Here is a 21353-nt window from a genome sequence, read left to right as displayed (position 1 = left end):
GTTATGTGAAAAAATGATTTCCCTATGCTGTAATGTACATGTTAAGGTACAGTACAACATTCATCTGAACAAACAATACTGTACAAATACAGTATAAACACCATGGGACCACACAGCCATCATACCACTCAGGGAAGAGACACATACTTTGATAGAAAAAGTACAAATAAATCCCACGACAACAGCGAAGGACCTTGTGAAGACAAAGTACATAGTAGTACTAAATACCTATGTATGTTCATAGAAAAACAAGACTGATATCAACATAACCTAAGGCTGCTCAGCAAGCCGCTGCTCCAAACTATGGCTTACAGCTGGACATGGGGACAAACATCAAATTTTCCTGAGATATGTCTTCTGTTCTGATAAAACAAAAATGTAACTGTTTGGCCATAAAGACTATCATTGCCTGGCAGGGAAAAAAGTAAGGTTTGCTTAAAGAACATCATCCTAAATGTAAAGCATGGGGGTGGCAGCATCATGTTGTTAGGGTACTTTGCTTCAAAAAGGACTATTGCACTCCACAAAATAGATCATGCCATCATGAGGAAGGAAGATTATGTGGATATTTTAAAGCAACATTTCAAGACAGACCAGCCAGGAAGATAATGCTTGTTTTGCAAATGTTTCTTCCTAGTGGACAATGACCCCAAGCATACTTCCAAATTTGACATGATGGCTTAAGGACAAAAAAGTTGAGATGCGCACTTCAACTGTAAAAATACACTGTAAATTCCAGCAACATGTGCTATTAATCTCAAACCATTTTAAGCTTTATTGTGTAATTTTAAATACAATAGTTTACAGTAAAACAAGGCACTGTGAATGCTAAAATAGATAGATTAAATAGATTGTGTGCTGCTTTGTACATATGAAAACTTTTTAAAAATTTTCCAAGGACTTCAAATACTACTTGTCTAGAAAATGGCAAAGTGACAGCTGCTGCATATTGCTGACCACACATCTAAGGATTACTTCGTGTCACCAGTTCACCTAGTGCCAGGTTTAGAGGTGGGGGAGGAAACTTACAGACCTTTAGCAGATGAGTGACCATGCAACATTACCCACTCTGGCAACTGCTTTAAGACGGACGCTTGGGTAATGCCTCTAACCTGGATACCCCAGCACTGGAAAAAAGGCCACTCCAAAAATAAGCAAAAAAAAATTAAAACAAGATATTTTTGCTTGTAATAAGCAAAAAAATCTGCCAATGGAACAAGTGAAAATTGTCTTGGTAAGATTTCTTAAAATAAGACATTATATTTAAGCCTTACAAGATATGAATGATCTTGAAATTAGCTGGGAAAACTCATTTTTAGCTATATTTTACTAATATTGTGTCTCATAATAAGCTTGTCATGCTCAAAAATAGTATTTTGCCCTCAAAAGTAGCATTTTATTTTTTGTCATCCTGTTTGTTTCAAGTGTATTTTAACTAATTTTTAGTTCTATAATTGTTACACTGTTCTAGATTTAAGTCACCACCAACTTGAAATAAGATTGGAAACTGGCATTTTGAGACAAAATGTCTTGAAGTTAGCATTCCTGACTCGTATTAGGCAGTGCCCTTTTGCCATAAGCCATAATTTACCATCCTGTCATCATCTCAAGTGTATTTACCTTATTGTAAGCTCTACAAAAGTAATACTGTTCTAGATTCAAGACATTTTACCTACTAGATTCAAGACATTAACTACTGTTTACAAGAAAGAAAAAGTGAAAAATAGACCTGCATTTAACCGACTTTATTTAAACAGCATAAAAGGGAAACAGCTTAATTTCTCAACATTTTGGCTCACAGTATTTATGAAACAGAAATATGAAAACATAGTAGAATATGCCAAATATGTCAGTTAAGGTCAGGTCCAAACATCCGACCAATGTGCCAATACACGTACAAAATCTGTGCTTTGCACAGGCACTCAGCACAGAAACACTAAAACTGCTCCACTTGTGACATTCACAATATTGTAACATTCAAATTAAGGGTTCTGAGCTAACTAGTTCCTCAATACAACATTAACCCTTGTAACATCATCCTTCAAGGATAATTCCGGTGAAAAATGAACCTGGGTTAATTAACACATGGTTAACGAGTCAATCGTTCCCTGGAATGAGTTTTCATGATAATCGAATGTAAAGAGTTTTATCTCTAAAAACATGCAGGAACCATCTTGGAAAACAGTCTTGACTAATCGAGTCACGGCGTTCGTGGCTCGACTAGTCGAGACTGTTTTCCAAGATGGATCATCTCTGTAAACGCGTAATGTACTGTCTTTATAAAGTATCTTCTTATTAAACTGTTTGTACACTTACAAAGTTCTCAATGCTTCGGTTTGCATGTAGGGACCCTCATTATGCTACCGTGTTAGTGTGAGGCTATTTTGAGCCTTGTTAGTGGTATTAACTAGCGATTTACTTTTACTTACACTATGCCCCATATACTAGTGTTATAAGCTAATCTGTTTTTAGAGATAAAACTCTTTACATTCGAATATCATGAAAACGCATTCCAGGGAACGATTGACTCAGTAACCATGTGTTAATTACCCCAGGTTAATTTTTCACCAGAATTATCCTTTAAGGATGGACCATACTAAATTAGTGACTGCATCTGCTGAACAGACAATTAGTTATTTAAACTGAAGTGTGTGAAATTTTGAAAAGTGCAAACACACACACAATATAACGGCATGTTGGCTAATATTGTCGTGCACCCCAAATTAACACTGGGCTAACTTAGACAAATTCCAACCAAGAATCAATAGAACATTGAACTGCAATACCTTTGGAGGGAGAGAGGAAGTGCTATCCTAACACCATATCTGACCACTGGTTTTATTGGCCAATAAAAGCTTTCCACTCTGCCATGCTCTTCTTGTAAGACGATGTGAGATCTCTCTCATGCATTATGTCTAAGAGGACCTCCGTCTGTATGACTGAAAGCAGAGTGGCTACACACTTTGGATAAGTCAGGTGTAGGCTATAATAGTAGGCCATAAGGTATAAAGCACTCTCGGTAAGCTTGTCTTTTGGAAAGGTGGTTATTGCCACATCTCCCACCGCTAGGAGGAAGTTGGACGGACCGACAATCAGGACTGGACAGGAGAGAGGGCGTTTCTTCAAGTAGGAATTGGGATCTTCTCCTTCCTGTAACAGATAACACAGACATCCTTCTGTCAGGATAATGCATTTTGGTCATTTGGAACCTAGGGTAGAGGGTTGTTTACAAACACTTAAAGCAAAATTCTGACAAAAGTTACTGAGAAAGCTCCATCTGAAAGTGCTGTTTTTAACTATCCCCAATGCATTTACTGTTTACACATGTCTACCCTTCCAAAAGAAGTAAAAACCAAGGCTATGGCTAGTCTTGCTTGGTTATCATTAGGGTGATTAAACCTGCTACCATGTAATGCACCCATTTTTGTACATACTGTGACAGCCAAGAAATCTACTCAGTGAAAATCCTCTTTTTAAAAACAAATGTTTAGGTGTCTTTGAAGGCTTAGAACATACAGTACGTGAATAGGAAATGCATTGGGAGTCATCAAGGGCAGCACCTTCAGTTATATTTTTTTCCGATACGGCAGTCAAAACGATCGTACAACATTTTACACGGCTCACCTCGAGGACATGCACCAGAGCCTCACTCGCATCTCGTACCCTCTTTGGAGGAGCTGAGGTGGAGGGGAACAGTGATGGCAGCACACGTAGGATCTCAAGAGCCTGTTCAGCTGTACAGGAAGTGATTCATTACTTACACAAGGTAAAATCTGATAAAAGGTATACAACAGACACAATGCTTAAAAAATAAAGAAATCAGCAAATAATGGGATAGCCATCATAGACGAAAAAAAAAAAAAAAAAAAAACACTAGCTAATGTACTTGACAACATGCCTGAAGGTCCACCCTAAACCCTATTCACTAATAACACCAAAACAGCATTCCCTACCTTTGTCCATTCCCATTGGGGGTTTCAACACCTTTTTCCATACACCGAAAAACTGCACCTTCTGGCAGAAGTCATGCCATCTTCCCTTTAGTTCATTGATGAAGTTGGTATTTTCCGCATCCAAAATGCGTTTAAGCTCCTCCATCACCTATGAAATATAAAATATACCAATACAGACATTTGAATAATATAATTTAAGAGGAAACTGGTATTTTAAACATTGTGTGTGATACCATGGTTTTAATCATGCAGTCAATAATGACTTACATGTCCAACGTCCTTGAAACAAGGATATGCTTCTAGAACCTTCTCATGTCTGTTCTCCTCGCGAACGGTATTTGAATCAATGAATGCTCTTCTGGCTACAAATTCCAAATCCAAGAGATGAGAGACATCCTGGTGATTTGGATTTTTTCTTTTATACATAGAATGTAGGGTCTTGTAATGCTTGGCCAAGGTTGCTGAACTGGTGTCTGGACTGTCAACATCTGCAGACTTGTTAGCTGTAAGACACAAAAATACATAATTAATATTCCTCATGTTGTTGCATGAAAAAAATATTTCAAAACTGCCATAAAAATCATACATTAATATTAAATGTTTTAATGGAATGAAATCTTTTAACAAATATCAGCCCTGATCCTAACTACCAAATGCCTATTCATTTTTGGAATTTTAACCATTTAAATGCCATAAAAAAAAATAAAAATAATTTTTTGCATAATAATGCATGAGAACTATTTGTTTGAAACTCATATGGTCATGCAATCACAAACAATTGCATGTAGGCACACAAGTACACCCCCACTACACACAGTCATGTGGTAGTTGGACGAACTCACCATCAGGACTGGACAGGGTAGAGGGTGCTTCTTCAGGTAGGCTTTGGGATCTTCTTTTTCCTTCAAAATATAACACACACATATTTCTGACAAGTACTTTAAGGATCATTTCGGTATTTTGTAACCAAAAATTACATTCAATTTAAAAGAGCAAAATGCCACTAATGAGACATATGGGTTTTAAATGCATAACATTATTTGCTATGCTGGAGAGGTTATAGAAAGTAATGTTGCACAGTAGACTGATACTAAAAGGTGCTGCTGTACACAACTGTCCAAAATGATACAATACCAGCTTTTTATTAATACCAGATTTCTGTTAAAACTTAATTTCTACAATAATGTTAATAAAACTCTGCGTTTCTCAGCGACAGCTCAGAAACCTGACAGATCTAGAAAAGATCTGTGTGGAGGAGTGGGCCAAAATCCCTCCTGCAGTGTGTGCAAACCTGATGAAAAACTACAGGAAACGTTTGACCTCAAACAAAGGCTACTGTACCAAATATTAACATTCTCAGGTGTTCAAATACTTATTTGCAGCTGTATCATACAAATAAATAGTTAAAAAAAATCATACATTGTGATTTCTGGATTTTAGTTTTAGATTCTGTCTCTCACAGTGGACATCCACCTACGATGACAATTTCAGACCCCTCCATGATTTCTAAGTGGGAGAACTTGCAAAATAGCAGGGTGTTCACATACTTATTTTCCTCACTGTACATATTCTCTAAAGTGAATTTTAAAGCCTTTTACTTCTGTCATGTCAGGACTGTCATCTTGACCAATAAAGTGGGTTTATTAGTTTATCTAAAATATAAATACCTCACAAGGGCAAATATGTAAATGCAAAGTTGAAACTCACCTTCTAACTCACTTTCTTTACCGTCTGAGCGTGGGCTACCACTTTCTTCTGTGGACAGATCTAGAATGATTGTGGAGTCACTTGAACCCATTTCATCCGTGTCTGTTGACTGCTCAAGACAGCGCCTCTTTGTAGAGCTGCAAAGATTAGTCAGTTAATCAATTAGTTGTCAACTACTAAATCAATCAATCCATCTGACTTTATTTGTACTGCACTTTTCATACAAACAAAGTGTAACAAAGTGCTTCATAATAAAAAGCAATATCCCCACACACATCCAAAGCAATTACTTTGTAGTCAAACACTAACAGCACTCATTAAAACCGGGAAGTGAGGAGACACTAGAGACAGATCACCCAGGACAGGACATTGACATGACTGATCACTTTGAGTATTTTTTTTTTTTTTAAATGTCCAAATATGATTGAAGCTTCTCAAATGTGATCTAGCTTCTTTAGTCCTCTATGACAGTGAAATTATCAGCTTTGGGTTATGGATTAAACAAGACTTTTGAGGACATCACCTTGTACTTTATATTGACCAGACAACTAATCAATTAATCTTGAAAATGATTAACAGATGAATCTTTGATGAACAAAATCATTAGTTACAGCTCACCTCTTTGAATGTCTCCCATCTGGATTTGTTTTTTGGGGGGATCTCACATTTTGCAATCTTTTGTAAAGCTGTCTGTACACAGTGAACTGCACAAGACATTTAATCAATTTTTCAAATCGCTAAAAATGTCCAACATGAAACCGTCATCAAACTGGGTGCATTTCACTTACCCATGTATGGAGGCCTTGGTCCTGCAGCATGGGGTAGTACAGTACTATTCTCTTTGCCATTGCTGTGATTTCTGGCTTTGATGGGTATCTGTGTGATTCTCTATCCCCCTTTGCCCTCAGGATCGCAATCATACTGGTCATGGTGTTTCGAATGAGCCGGCATCTGAGCTCCTTTGACATTTGGCAGTCGCGCTGTTCGCCTCTCTTCGACAACTCAAAGTACTGTTGTCGGACTTGCTCAAGTTCTGTGTCGGTGTGCAATACATATTCTGGAAAGGATAACTTCACAACCTTTTCAGGGGTTGTGTACTTTGCAGGACTTGCTTTCACAGGAGTGGATGTCTGTTGCATGGGTGAAGCATTAAAGGAGGAAATGCCCGATAATTTTGAGTGTTCTTGGCCAGACTCCTGTAAAATAAAAGATAATGAACTAATGTAAAAAGCAACATTTTTGTTTTTCATGTCAACACAAAATGCAGTGTAGCATTGACAGCTTTGCACACGTAAAAATAAGCAATGTTCCATTTTAGGTGTGTGAAATCGATAACATTAACTAACTGAACACCTATCAATTAATCTAAACTGAATTGAACACAGATGTAGACTACCATGTCTGTTCCAAAAACACTGTGCTGTTAGCTTAATGTGCTGCTGCCAACTTAAATAGGTGTTTAGTTTAAACCACTTAAAGGCACAATATGTAACTTTTTTGCTTTAAAAATAGCAAAAATCACTATATCTATGTTATATATTTTTTGTAGTTGTGTACTTACATTATCCCGACTGTTTCCAATGTCACAAGTCTGGTTATGCGGTGATGTCGTTATGAATTTAGGCAAGGCAAATTAATTGTAGTTCCTAACTAATTTAATAACAATACTAGCTTCATAATAATAATAATAATGATTTAATACATTAATGGGAAAACAAGCTAATTATCGTATTGATATCGTCAAAGGCATCTGCCAGCAGCGATATCTCTGACTCTCGTCGATACACAATACTATTGTCTATCGGCACAACCCTATGAGAAACTGACCTCTTCTGAGGCACCATGACAGGCACGCCAGACCGCTTTTCTCCGTATAAAGTTCTCTGGGCCTGGGAAAAGATCTCGCAAGTCTTCACGAGACAGAGTGCTCATCATTGTCTCTGTGATGTTTGCAGCTATGAAAACATTAAAAGACAAACATAGCTAGATGAAACAGTGCCCTAGAAATCAAACTGAATGAGACTATTATGGCGCTTTTCCACTACACAGTACCAGCTCGCCTCGGCTCTGTTTGGTTTTACACTGTGTAAAAGTTGTACCTGTACCTGCTTTCAGGTACTTTTTTTTGTACCACCTCAGGCGAGGTTCTGAGCGAGCTGAGGCGATACTAAAATGTGACGTGAAAACACGGCAGACTGCTGATTAGATTAGAGAATGCACTAACGTTACCACCAAAGAAAAATAAATGTCTCATGCCTTGTATTTTTTTAATAAGTTGTATTAATAAAGTAAAGGCATAGAACCAGTTAATTTGTAGTGCATTGACAATAGTTTTATATAATTAGTTTATTAATTTAAATTAACAGTTGACTAGTTTATGAATTTAGCGGGAACAAAATTGCGCGAGTAACGGGAGGGTAAAATTCACTTTGATATTGGTCTGAAGTTCCGAACACAATATAAAACATTATCCAAAAGCTCATCAGCATTTGTACGTATGATAAATAATAACATTTGCATACATTACCCCTTAAAATCGACACTGCGACATCATCCAATTCTTCCATGTCGCAATAGCTTTTAGCTCCGCTAACTTAACGTTAGCCCGCCTCGCTGTCTCTGTTCAGCGGCAACGATACACAATAAACATTGAAAACACATATAAACGTCGATAACATTCAAATGGTGTGCAATGTGAACTACAAAGAATGAGCACTGAATACAACTTACTTGCAATGAAACACGTCAAGAAGACTCCCAAGACATCCAAGTTCAAATCGGTCCGTTAGTTTCCAGTATAATTAGTTTACGCCTACATTCTCATTTGCAGCAGGTGGCTGGCGGGTGTAACCATAGAAACGAGTTTTTACGGCAGTCTTGCGACCAGTTGTTTACCGTACTCTTGCATCTTGCTTGTCTTTGCTTCCAACATGATTTGGCGTTGCTTCATATGCTACATATTTGTGGCACTGACTCTGAAACAACTTTTGAGTCACATTAACACCATGCACAGTCGCAGCCCTGACTTTCGCGTCGTGTGTGGGATTGATGGCTGTCCGAGTGAGTACAGGGTGTATAACTCCTTCTACTATCACGTGAAGCGAACACATGCGCATCATCTTCTTCAAGTTGAAGCGACGGAGGAGGAAGGACCGACTCGCCACGTTTTACCTGGAGCAGGTGAAAGGACAGGCCCAACCGACCAAACTAATTCAATCCATGTGGCTGAAGCGGAGGGCTCAAGCATCGTCATTCCAGCGGTAAGTCATTACACAAACTAGAATTTAACGTAACAATACAAGTTCAGTTCAAAGGCCTTTATGTTAATTTATTGGTAAGAGAGCAGGTGAAGGGATACAATTTAGTATGTGTGTCAATCTTAACACTCATGAAGGACAGATTTTTTTCTGATGCTGTCAAAGTACTGTTTTGTTTTTATTGTTGTTGTTATTTTACATACTCGAATAATAAAAATACATAAATAAATACACCAATCAGTAAAAATACACCCATCTTGTACCTTTTTATAAGAAGAAATCTAGCTAGCTAGCTTACCCAGGTAGTTATTAGATTGTCTGGTGGTGCTACCTACACATGACAATATTTTCCCTGTTTCAATAGGTTTGTTGTTAATTTCTTTCAGAGTGGATTCCAAGAAGATGGAGAGGGTCGCATGGACGTTGGTCTTTGTAAACATGCAACTGGATTTCTTCTTCAAGCCAGAGAAACCCATCAACTGACACAGGTAACTTATGCCATTGATTTTCCAATTTATTATATTTAATTTTTAGTAGCAAACTTAAAAGCAATAAGCTTAAACTGTAGAATGACTTAGCCACTGTTTAGACCTGGCATCTTGGTTGATCCGATCACAGGTGGACATCTCAGAAACACCTGAAATAGAATGTGTATGCACATGCTTCTTTCCTTCCAAGTACTTTCTTTCTATCTATCTGATGAATTGGCTTTAAACTTTCTGGCTATGCTTTTTCAAGCCAACTTAAAGTTTGCTAACAGACTTGTTTATCTAGTTATTTAAGATAGCTTAAAGGGGGGCGCACACCGGTCGCACAGCGCCACGTCTTTTAAATTCAAACACATTATTCTCTCTGAGTGTACACACACCGGCATTGCCATATACGGTGTACTTCATTGTACTGCAGTTGTTTTTTGTAAGGGTTCAGTGAACATTTGTGATCGGATCTCACTTCCCCATTATATATGCAAATGGACACATACTTTGCTTACAAAATCTGCCCATCCACTCCATTTGTTGAGCATGAGCTAAAAATGAAGACAACATAATAAACCCAGCACTTACACTTTTATTTAGCACTTAGTCCACCTGATCCTATTGCTCAAAACGCATTTTAAGACCAAGTGTAAACAAGGTCTTAAAGCTGCAGAAGCTAATATTATTTCATGATAGTTTTGCTGTAAATAGCCTATTTTGATCATTGCATTTCACTAACAATACAGCATGTAATTGAAGGGTTACTTAAAAAAAAAAATGTAAAAAAAAAAAGTGTCTGAGTTTCCATGTTGACTGCATTTTATAATGTATAATTTTTTTGTTTGTTTGTTTTCTACTCTTCAGAGAGCTGTTAACCAAATGGTGAGTGGAGTCCAGCAATATCAGGCCGCATTATTGGAGCACCTAAAACAGCAAATGAGCGACATGATTGAGAGACATTCTGGGGACCTGGATCAACTAAAGAGTGATGCAATGGGGATATTTGACCAGTTTGTTGACCCTTTCTGTCAAATTGCTTCCACCCATTTGCAGGATAAGACCATCAAAGAACTGCTAATACCAGTTGAACCAGAGATTCTTGTCGCAAAACAAACAGTATGTTATGTGAAAAATGGAGACTCCAGAGTTCTTACTATTAAGGACCATTTATTTCATTATATACCGTTGGTGAAAAGTTTGGAGCAGCTGCTATCACATCCACAAATAATTGCAATGATTGACAACAGGCCACAGACATGCAAGGATGGATTTTTTCATGATTTCATAGATGGAGACATTTTTAAGTCGCACCCACTGTTTTTGAAATTTCCCACAGCATTGCAGTTGATTTTATATACAGATGAAATTGAGCTATGCAATCCTCTTGGATCTCGGGCAAACAAAAACAAATTGTTATTGATTTATTACACCTTAGGTAACATCAACCCTAAATACCGATCAAGACTTGCTGCCATTCGTCTGCTTGCCATGGTAAAATCAAAAGATCTTTCCCATTGTGGTATTGATGAGATATTTGAGAGGATTAACCATGACTTAACTGAGCTGTATGATGGTGTCCAGGTTGTCACTGCAAGTGGTGAGAGGACAATTTATGGGGCACTTATGTCTGTGTGCGGAGACACTCTAGCTCAGCATGACGTGGCTGGATTTAAGATAGGAGTGGGATTTGCCTACAGTAAATGCAGGCACTGCGAATGCAACTTTGAAGACATGCAGGAGCAATTTAATGAAGATTTGTTTGTTAAAAGGACTACGGCAAGTCATAACAGGCAATGTAATGACATTGAAAAGGCAAATACTGACTTTCTGAAAGACAATCTTAAAATGACATATGGCATAAACAGGAGAAGCAAATTAACAGAATTTCCTCACTTTGATATAATCAATCAAACCCCACAGGACATCATGCATGTCATTCTTGAAGGTGTTGCCCCATATGAAATCAAATGTGTTTTAAAGCATCTTGTGCTTTCAGGGCATATGGACTTGGACGCATTCAACAGTGCAATTATTTGCTTCCCTTATTCTCCTGTGGATGCAAGGGATAAGCCTTGCCCCATATCTGTCAATACACTATCATCAAATGACAATAAATTGAAACAGTCAGCTGGGCAGATGCTGGTTTTGTTAAAGATCCTGCCATTTCTCATTGACAAACTTGGAGAAAATGATTACACACAAATGCTACTTAAGTTGTTAGAGATAGTCAAAATTCTTTTTTCACCAATTATTGCTCTCTCAACTCTTTCAAGGCTGAAGCTTTTAATAGAGCACCATTTAAAACATTTCAAACAACTGTTTCCAGATGCAAATATTATACCTAAACAGCATTACTTGCTGCATCTTCCTTCTCAGATTAAGGCACTTGGTCCTACAGTGAGGCATATGTGTATGCGCTTTGAGTCAAAGCATTGCTTTTTTAAGCAGTGGGCTTTGAAAAGTAGTTTTAAAAATATCTGTAAGTCTCTTGTGAAGCACAACCAACTTTATGAATGTAGTCAGAATGTGCTTGAGAAACATCCAATTTGTTCAAGGGAAGTTGACATGGGCCCAGCCTCTGAGGTGAAAAATGTTCATTATGTAGAAGGAAAGATTAAAGACTTCTTAGGAATAGAGCATGTTGAACATATAGTTTCTGTAAAGTGGATTATACAACATGGTAATAAGCATACATGTGGAAAATCTTTGGTTATTTCTAATGTCATCAATGATACTCCAGAGTTTTCACTTGTAAAAAACATTTATATTTTAAATGCGTCAGTGTATTGTTTTGAATGCCAACCTCTCTCTACAGTTGGGTGGAATGATCATTATTTAGCTTATGAGGTAGAAGTTCCCGATCTAGCTCAAGCCAATATTTTCATGGATGCTGAAAAGCTTGTTGATTATACACCATACCACTATGTAAACTTCAATAATAGCAAGTACATTCCACTGAAGTATGATCTCACAGACATCATTAAACATAATTCTTGAGTCTGTATTGAGTGTGGGTGTGACAATCAGCGGCTGGAGTGCACTCCTTCTCTATTTATCATTTCATCTTATGGCTTTACCTGGACTGATTGTGCTTTGTCTTTCACCTGTTTTAGATTATTCTTGTTAGCTTCTCTGATTTAAGCCTTGGTTTTCCTTTGTGTCCTTTGCAAAGTCTTGTTACACTGTAAGTGTACATCTCTGAGCTTTCCCTGTTTTAATATTCTGTGTTTCTCTGGACTCTTGACCCTTGCCTGCTTTCTGAACTGTTCATGAACCTGTGCTGCCTGCCTCGACCTAAGCCTGTTTTCACTACGAGTTACTGGTTTGCCCCTTGTTTAACTGTATGCCGGAGTTTATGTCTGCTTGTGTTTGAGCTGAAATAAAGTGCTGCACATGGATCCGACCGCCTCTGTCCGTACGTTACAGTGGGTATTTGGGTGCAGTTTTTTTGGGCGGGTATTTTTTTTAAGCACTACAAACACTGTAATTGATGACAGCATTTATTTTTACTTATTGCTTTTGCAGTATGTCCAGAGTGCAACAGAACAGAGAAGGAAACATAATTCCAGATTTTGCCACTGTCTTTTTTACATATCACATGGACATGGTTTGATGCAAATGTAAGAAAAATAGCCACACTGTACTCTGCATTGTGAGTTGGGCATGTTGACCATGCAGTTTTCAATAAAGCAGATTTGTTGTCTCAATTCAAGTCAAGTCTATTTCTTGAAACAAGACGATTCATCTTTAACAAATAACACAGCAGCTTAAAAACCTTATGACATGTCAAAAAAAGCTTGTTTCATCTGAGATATGACTCAAAACAAGATATTTTCAAGACAGATTCACTTAACAAGATATTCAAGATGCACTGTCTAAAAACAAGCTCCTTTATCTCACTTAAATCTTGGTCTTTAGGTGATTTTGTCTTATATTAAGTGTGATGAGATATTTTGACTAGAAATTAGAAAAATATACTTGACAAGATTTTGAGTTTTTGCAGTGAGCTGAGTTAGACTGGAATCCATACCGATTAGGAATTACGAATCAGAACTAATTCACAATTCAGAGAACAATTTCTAAAGACCTTCATGAATGCTGTATATAGAAATATTAGTTAATAGAGCATCCTAGTTCAAGGCTAGCAATCTGTACCTGGTCCTGCAGGGAGCCATTAGTGAAAGGTGCTTCCTCAGCAGTTGATAAACTGTTCAGGCCTGCTTATTCACAGCATCACAGGGGGATTAGACTAATGAATGAGATCAAGTCGTTTTGAGCAACTTACGATTTTTTAACGCTGCCGCAGAATGAATAATCTCAAACCTTTTTTTTTTATCCCCTTAGGAAAGATATATTTTATGAAAGGCATACTATTTATAAGAGCCATAGTGCTTTGTCTTCCTAAACATTCCACCAACATTACATTCTCCACTCACTTTGGAAACCTTTCAAGAACCTTGAACTGCTCAGAGCATGGCTTCATATAATATGATTTTTGCTTTCCAGATCATAACCTAGGCCATGGTTGTGGTTAGCACTGTCGCCTTGCACCTTCAGGGTCCGGGTTCCATTCCCGGACAGGCTCGATTCCTGGCTCGGTGTGCATGGAGTTTGCATGTTCACCCCATGTTTGGTGAGTTTCCTCCGGGTGCTCTGGTTTCCACCAACAGTCCAAAGACATGTAGATAAGTGGCATTCCCAAATTGCCCGTAGTGTGTGTGTGTGTGTGTGTGTGTGTGTGTGTGTGCGCCCTGCGATGGATTGGCACCCTGTCCAGGGTGTACCCTGTCTTGTGCCCTAAGCTTCCTGGGATAGGCTCCAGGTCCCCGCAACCCTGGATACAGGATAAAGCGATATAACCCTACATCTAAGTACCTGATCATGACAAGATACAGCTTACTGTTTAACCTAGAATTATCCTGACACCAGCTGTCACTCTTCTTTTAAACAAAGCTAGAAAAAATACCCACTGCATTAAGTGAGCTATATTTCTATTCATATTGTTGCTGATCTAACCACATGAAAGTGTTTTGATATTCAGGTGCCCTCAGGCAGTGTAATTGTAATTTGACCCAAAGCACAGCTCATTCTTCTTACATCAAGAATATCATGTTGTTTTTAGCTATAACTAAAACCACAGGGTAATGAAAGGGGGTTGCATAAACATGCTGTAGGAAATCCTTACCAAAATACCTTACATAAGAGGTAGAGTAAGAGAAACTCACCCCCAGTGTTGATTAGAGATTGTTTTGGTATGAGTGGACAGCAGCATGTTTCCTCATAGCAATAGCACAAAATCAGCGTTCCAGTTTTGAGCAAAGTGGGAACATGTTTAACATAGAAATCGGTTATTTTCTTGTAGCGAATCAAATATTGCTGAGACACAACAAGGTGAAATTTATTGCTGTGAGTCATAGCTTCTGCTTCTCAATTGGTCATGCTTCATGCAGCCAATCAAACGTACTCCGCTCAAATCCACAGTGAAATTGAACCTAATCCAGAAATCGGCGCAGTACTTAAGACAAAGGCAGACCGTTTATTGTTCAATTAAAGAGGCTCCATAACCGGACATTCAGAAGGGGGAAAGGTTCATCATCATTTGCTATTCAACACATGTTATGCTCAAGATAATTATAGATAATTTATCTCAGGAATCTGGCCTCAGAATCAGTCTGCAGAAAGAGCAAGGGAGAGTCCTTGCACCACAAGTCCTCTACTGTTGTCTCTGGAAGAAAAAAAAAAAGAAAAAAAAAAAAGTAAACTCTTTGATTGGCTGGTACACTCCATTGCTCTCTCTGCTCTCCCTCATCAAATCCACTCAGATTCACTCATGTAAGACATGAGGTTTAATTGCTATATTTAATGTGTTAATGATTTAATTATTCTTTTAATTAATTTGTTATGACTAAATGATTGACTTAATTCAAGGGCTTTTGGCTTTTCTGGGGGTGATGGAGGACTGAGTAGTGTGTGTGTGTGTTTGTGTGTGTAACATTTATCTTAACTTACATTGCTTGGCAGTTGAATGAAAAACCTCAGGAAGCCTTATTATGTGGCTTAAAAATACCAGGTTACATAATGAATTATAATATCTGCTCATAAGAACACTGTCTTTATGTACTTTACCACAGACATTACTAGCATAACATCATTAATGTCTATGGTATTTTTATGAACTGATCTTGAAATGTTATAATAGATTATATAAGCAATCTCATTATAAATAATAGCTACATAAGAATTGTGAACAACAAATTTGCAAGGGATATTGTGATGTGATATGAATCTTATCCAAGATAAGAAATGCCATTATTTTGTCAGTCACATAAACGCTTGACTTCCTTTCCTCATAAGTTTTGCCTGATTTTTAGACAGTTCATGTGACCAACACACACACACATGGGCGATACTAAGTACCCCCATGAATTAATAGCTTGTAGATCCACCTTTACCAGCAATCACTTGAAGTAATAATTTCCTGTATGACTACCAATCTCTCATATAAATTGTGGAGGAATTTTGAACTATTCTTCTTTACAACATTGCTTCAGTTTATTTAGGTTTTTGGAAATTCGCAAATGTCCCGCTATAGCATTTCAATTGGGTTGAGGTCTGCACTTTGACTAAGCCATTCCAAAATCTTGCTTCTATTATTTACAGCCATTCTGATGTAGATTTACTGGTATGCAGATTATTGTCCTTTTGCATGACCCACTTTCGAACAAGCTTTGGCTGGTTTTACATTTTGGTGCCCAGGTCCAGTGGCTGCAAAAAATGCCCAAATCATCACCTCTCCACCCCTGTGCTTGACAGTGGGTTATGAGGTGTTTCTGCTGAAATGTTGTTTGGTTTTCCCCAAACATGGCACTCCACTTTGGTCTCATTTGACTATAGAAAATTGTTCCAGTCGTCTTCTGTCATCTTCTGGTTTGTTTCGATGCAGTCTTGCAAGCTTCAGTCATGCTTCCATGTTCTGATTGTAGGCAGAAGATGGTTTCTCCTAGCAGCCCTTAAAAAAACAACAACAAAAAAAAGAAGTACTTGTTCAGTCTTCTTCTAGGGATCTGAGGTGTAGCTCTTGTGATTTTTATTTTTGTCTGTATTTCTCTGATCTTGGGATGAATGTTGGGATGTTGACTCCAGGGAAGATTGGCAACTGTCTTAAATATTATTTCTCCAAATTGTTTGAAAATGGTTTAACAATCTTTTCCAGGTTGATTTGCAACACAAATTGCTTTTCTAAGACCATTGCTTATGTCTTTTCCTTATGGCATTGTGTTAACACACGCCAAAACTTCTGCTCTTGTGGAGGTCTTTACACCAGCTAATGATCAATTAATCATGTTCTGATTATTAGCAGCTCCTGGCTGCAACATACCCTTTTAGGAAGCAGAAAGAGGATACTTGGTATTGCCCACATGTTTTTTTTCTTTTTGGTTTAATTTTTGTCAAATAAATAATTGCACAGTGAAAAAGTTTTATTCTCATATATATGTCCATCTGTGTATTTATTTACCTAATACCAATTATATTTATATTTTATACTTTTGTATATACTGTATAAATCAATCCATACCTGTTTTGTGGCATAGATTCAAGAAGATGCTAGGAACATTCCCTATCTTTGTCTATATTGACATGATAGCATCACATAGTTGCTGCAGATTTCTTGGCTGCAAATCTCCCATTCTACTACATCCCAAAGGTGCTCTATTGGACAGAGATATGGTGACTGTGGAGGCCATTTGACTAGAGTGAACTTGAGTATACACTTTGAGATGATTTTAGCTTTGTTACATGGCACGTTATCCTGTGGTCATAAAGGGATAGACATGGTCAGCAACAATATTCAGGTAGGCTGTGGCATTTAAACAATGTTCAATTGGTCGTAAGGGGCCCACAGTGTATCAATAAAACTATTCTCAACACCATTACACCACCAACAGCAGCCTGAGGCGCTGATACACGGCAGGATAGATCCGTCCTTTTACGTCAATTACACCAAATTCTGACTATGCCATACGAATGTTGCAGCTGGTGCATATATATATATATATATATATATATATATATATATATATATATATATATATACACCTGTGTGTGTGTTTGTGTGTGTGTGTATGTATGTGTGTGTATATATATATATATATATATATGTGTGTGTGTGTGTGTGTGTGTGTGTGTGTGTGTGTGTGTGTGTACAGGTATAATTTAATCCATAATCCCTTTTCCTCTCCTAATCTTTGCTAAATATCTAATGATAGAAATGGTTGTTTCATTGACACACCAGCTTCACTTACACTTTTGTCAGTTGTCCATTGCTCTGCTCTTCACGCACTGGAAACATTCATTTTAGAGAAAACGAGGCAGAGTGATTGCTGCTCCAATGAGTCTCTAATAGCATTTGTTGCGGTTCCCATTTCTATCCACTGGTGGCAATAATATCTCTTATGGAGATAAGGAATTGTGCAAAAGTGACAACTCAATTTAACATATCTGGACTTGTGAACGAGAACTTTATGAAGATTAATATTTGTTAAATGGCTGATATATACTGTATGTGTAAGGAAATCTGCCATAATGTCTGTTGACATGCTACTGACATTATTACTAGATTCTTACTGTATATTCCCAGCCAGGAGCTTAGATACATCCTAGCCTACACCTTGTCATTGTTGGATGATATTTTAGTGTGAAAACTGACAGGATGGAAAGTAATAGGAGATTAATTATTGGAAGTCAGCATGCGAGGTTTAGTGTGCACAGCTGCATCTGTTGTTGCAGTGTGCTAATCTGGATGAATGTGGATTTAGGAGAAGGATGAACTCACAGGTGTCAGTACCCCATTTCACCTGCTTACATGCTATCTCAGATACAATTACACCAAAATACTTGCTCTTCCAAGATTAGCGATAGTTTTAAAAACAATTAAATCCTTAGGTGTATGTATGGCAGAATGTAAAACAGTGTATCTCAATTTAACAGAACTGTATTTGTCTTGTAGCCCAAATAAATACATAAGTTCTCCAGTAGATATGAAAACATCACTTAAAACTTAGAATAAAACAATGAAGTCAGCCATGATAAGTGAGGTCATCTAATAATATGGGACCAGCAGCGGTAGGGTACCAAAGGTAATTAGTCTTATTCTTCCTTTTCCACAAAGCATCACTGTTGCAGCCAGACAGGCTCATAAATTCAATACACAAAGCAATACCAAGAAAATGTATTCCCGTAATCGCACAAAAACTCTAAGAAGGTCAACACACTAAACAGGGCATGCTATGGCAAAAAGCAAGGAAGCATGGCTTTGTGCTGCAAAACCATAAACAAGACTTTGCAAAGAGTAACCAGAGTAATTTAGTCTGCAGTTGGGGAGGAGTCCACAACATTGCAAAGTCAAGAAGAGTTTGGGAGAAATATTGGAGAGTACAGTATGTACTGTATTACATTACTACTATATAAACATGAAGCATTCCTATTGCATGAGGGCTTCTGTGTTGGTTTACAACTTACGGAAGAAGAAGATGATTCACTAGCCTTAATCTTGATCAGCTCCAAAGTGTACAGTTGGCATTAATTTACAGTATATACGTGATCAGCTCTTATGATATGCAGTTTCATTATTTTGTTGTCATGTTGCTATTTTCAGGTGATGAAATTGGCTTGCCTTTTACTGAGCCTTTTTTTCTTTTTTTTTTTTTTGGACGTTGCCACTGTACTGTGAATGTGTTTTTCACTTAATGGGCAATTAATTAGCATTCATCAACATACACACATGAGTATTAAAATGCTCACTGGAGCCTAGTTTTCCTCCAAGGCAAATCTAAAAGTGTAATCTTGGTGTAATTCCAGTTATAGTGTATGTGTCGAGTATATTCTGCTATTTTTTTAGTTCTTTTTAAAAAAATTCAATAGGAGATGTGCTGGGTGAGTTGGTGAGGAAACCTGGCAAACATTACAGATTACATCATCTGACTAGCACGATATTGGAAGCAACTGCTGTAGTTGTGATTATCACGTACGCCTGCTGTCTCCAAGCTTATACATATGTAACTGTCTACCTTGTTCAGGCCAACCTATCTCCTGAGTTTCCATAGTGATAGCTCTTGGCACCATTGGGGGGAGGGAGGGGGGAGCAGCTAGTGTTGGATGCTCTAGTCTTAGCCCTCGAGCCCCTCCTGTGCCTAGCGATGAGCTAAATTATTTTTAATGGATCTTCATAAAACCATCTGTAACTGTGCACCTGCACACTAAAGGGTCTATCGACAGAATGATTAGGGCTGCAGGACCTGCAGGTTGTTCCAAAAAGTGTAATCATTTTGTTTTCATATTTACCACAAGCTTGCTTTTAGACACCATGTGGCTTTTTTCCGTCTAAAAAAAAAAAAAAAACTTCTAGTATATTTCAAACAGACAGGAGCTGACAGATTTTTGTAACTTTTTTTTTTTTTTTTTTACTAAAGCTAGTGGGTTCATTTATCCTCATCATGCTAAAGTATCATGCTGTTCTCATATGTCTCCTAAAAAAGTCCTTTGAGACAATCATCTTAAATGGGCCATTTGACCTGGCTGGAGTTGCTGTATCCATGATGAATAAAGGTTAATTGTATAAGTTAATCTTGTCCACTTTCTAAAGTAATGAAGCACCCAAGGCATTCAGGCTTTATTATAACACACAAACTGCTGCTATATACAGCCTGCATTCGGCAGCCGGGTCTGTTAATCTCCATTTAGCATTCTGCACGCATACCTCATGTTATTAGTCTGAGGTGGATTATCACAATGGAGGGCGCAGGAGGAGAATACTGAGTGATTTTTCTGTTCTTTTTGTGCTAACAACCGGTTCAAGATAGCCATATGACTTTACATGTAGCTATCTGACACCATGTTTTTTTAATTATAAGAATGACTATTGTTTCAACAGCTTAATATTTAATTACGTAATTATCAATTACTACAATATGCCTGAAATCCTTTATACCACTTATTGAATATTCCAACATGTCGTGCTGTTTTCTGTCCTCTTTTTATTTATCTAGACTTATTTATTTATTTTCCCCCAGGGACAACCACTAGGTGCCCTTTAAGACTGTGATTTATATAAGAAAGCCATTGTCCTTGCATGCTTGGCAGATAGTTTAACAAAATTGAATGAGATCAAATTTAGTGCAACCTCCATTGGGGCTGGCCACATTATTTTGAAGTGCTTCATTACAGTGGCAGTGGGGGCTGGATATCTTCATTTGGGATGCTGCATGCCCTCATTCATCATGCTAGATAAAGAACCAGGGAAAACGCCACAACAAACAAGAGCCACAGCAGCGAGCATAAACGCAACGCCTCACCTGAGTCTTCATTGCATTAGCCAGACTAACAAGAGGGCTACATCAGATACCGCGTCTGGATGCACTAGGTCATGTGTAGTGGTGTCGAAAAAGAAGCCCTTTACTAGATTAAGTGGAGTAAAAAAGTGAGATGTGAGTAAAAAAGTACACATTTTTCTGCATTACAGTGCCTGTGAAACTGTTTGATTTACGCCACGCTTTTAATCTACAACTGCACCAGTAATATTCTGCTCCCTAATTGCCGCTTAAATATTTGGGGCATATGGAATGCAATGCAAACTATGAAGTCCTGGTAAAAATATCTAGTGTAAAATAAGCCATAAGCAGATGCCGGGATTGACGAAGTTCTCATTAATTAGAATGTGATTGGTGTTTGGTTGCTGAGAGGAATAAAGTTACAATCCACATGTGAAATCTGAACCTTTTTACAGATTTGCTTAATTTACACACTGCTTCAATTAAACTAAGCTCAGTCGAGCTCTGTTGCATTGAGACCAAAACTGCAGAAGAGCTGGATGAAGCATTTGGTCTGACCACATGTGTCCCTCAAAAAGGCGCCATTTTGTTCCTGAGCCAGATGTGCCTATGATGCCAGCTCTGGGACTCATA

At 37.8% G+C, this 21353-nt stretch overlaps 2 protein-coding genes across 2 annotated transcripts; one reads left to right on the top strand and one right to left on the bottom strand.

The window, feature by feature from the left end:
- Positions 1-2167: 2167 nt before the first annotated feature.
- LOC128530916 (uncharacterized) lies at positions 2168-8275 on the bottom strand. The gene is made up of 10 exons (XM_053504989.1): positions 8188-8275; positions 7488-7615; positions 6449-6856; positions 6279-6364; positions 5661-5797; positions 4796-4855; positions 4221-4456; positions 3954-4101; positions 3625-3734; positions 2168-3150 (listed from the first exon to the last, which is right to left on the bottom strand). The coding sequence occupies exons 1-10, from the start codon at positions 8225-8227 to the stop codon at positions 2839-2841; spliced, it is 1665 nt and encodes a 554-aa protein (XP_053360964.1). The 5' UTR covers positions 8228-8275; the 3' UTR covers positions 2168-2838.
- Positions 8276-8294: 19 nt separating this feature from the next.
- On the top strand, positions 8295-13105 carry LOC128530899 (uncharacterized). Its single transcript, XM_053504988.1, has 3 exons — positions 8295-8920; positions 9304-9405; positions 10258-13105. Exons 1-3 carry the CDS (start codon positions 8591-8593, stop codon positions 12388-12390), a joined length of 2565 nt encoding a protein of 854 aa, XP_053360963.1. The 5' UTR covers positions 8295-8590; the 3' UTR covers positions 12391-13105.
- The last annotated feature ends 8248 nt before the right edge of the window (positions 13106-21353 follow it).

Source organism: Clarias gariepinus, chromosome 1 (assembly GCF_024256425.1).
Source record: "Clarias gariepinus isolate MV-2021 ecotype Netherlands chromosome 1, CGAR_prim_01v2, whole genome shotgun sequence".
Classification (NCBI taxonomy): Eukaryota; Metazoa; Chordata; class Actinopteri; order Siluriformes; family Clariidae; genus Clarias; species Clarias gariepinus.
Note: the sequence above shows the minus strand (reverse complement) of the source record. Positions and strands in the feature narration are given on the sequence as shown.

Bases quoted from the DNA above. Each gene is read 5' to 3' on its own strand.
- LOC128530916 (XM_053504989.1), bottom strand. From the start codon at position 8,227: ATGGAAGAATTGGATGATGTCGCAGTGTCGATTTTAAGGG. The intron at 5,798-6,278 runs GTGAGCTGTAAC...TAATCTTTGCAG, and splicing joins GATGGGAGACATTCAAAGAG to CTCTACAAAGAGGCGCTGTC. The intron at 3,735-3,953 runs GTAGGGAATGCT...CTTCCTGTACAG, and splicing joins CCCAATGGGAATGGACAAAG to CTGAACAGGCTCTTGAGATC.
- LOC128530899 (XM_053504988.1), top strand. From the start codon at position 8,591: ATGATTTGGCGTTGCTTCATATGCTACATATTTGTGGCACTGACTCTG. The intron at 8,921-9,303 runs GTAAGTCATTAC...AATTTCTTTCAG, and splicing joins CAAGCATCGTCATTCCAGCG to AGTGGATTCCAAGAAGATGG. The intron at 9,406-10,257 runs GTAACTTATGCC...TCTACTCTTCAG, and splicing joins AAACCCATCAACTGACACAG to AGAGCTGTTAACCAAATGGT.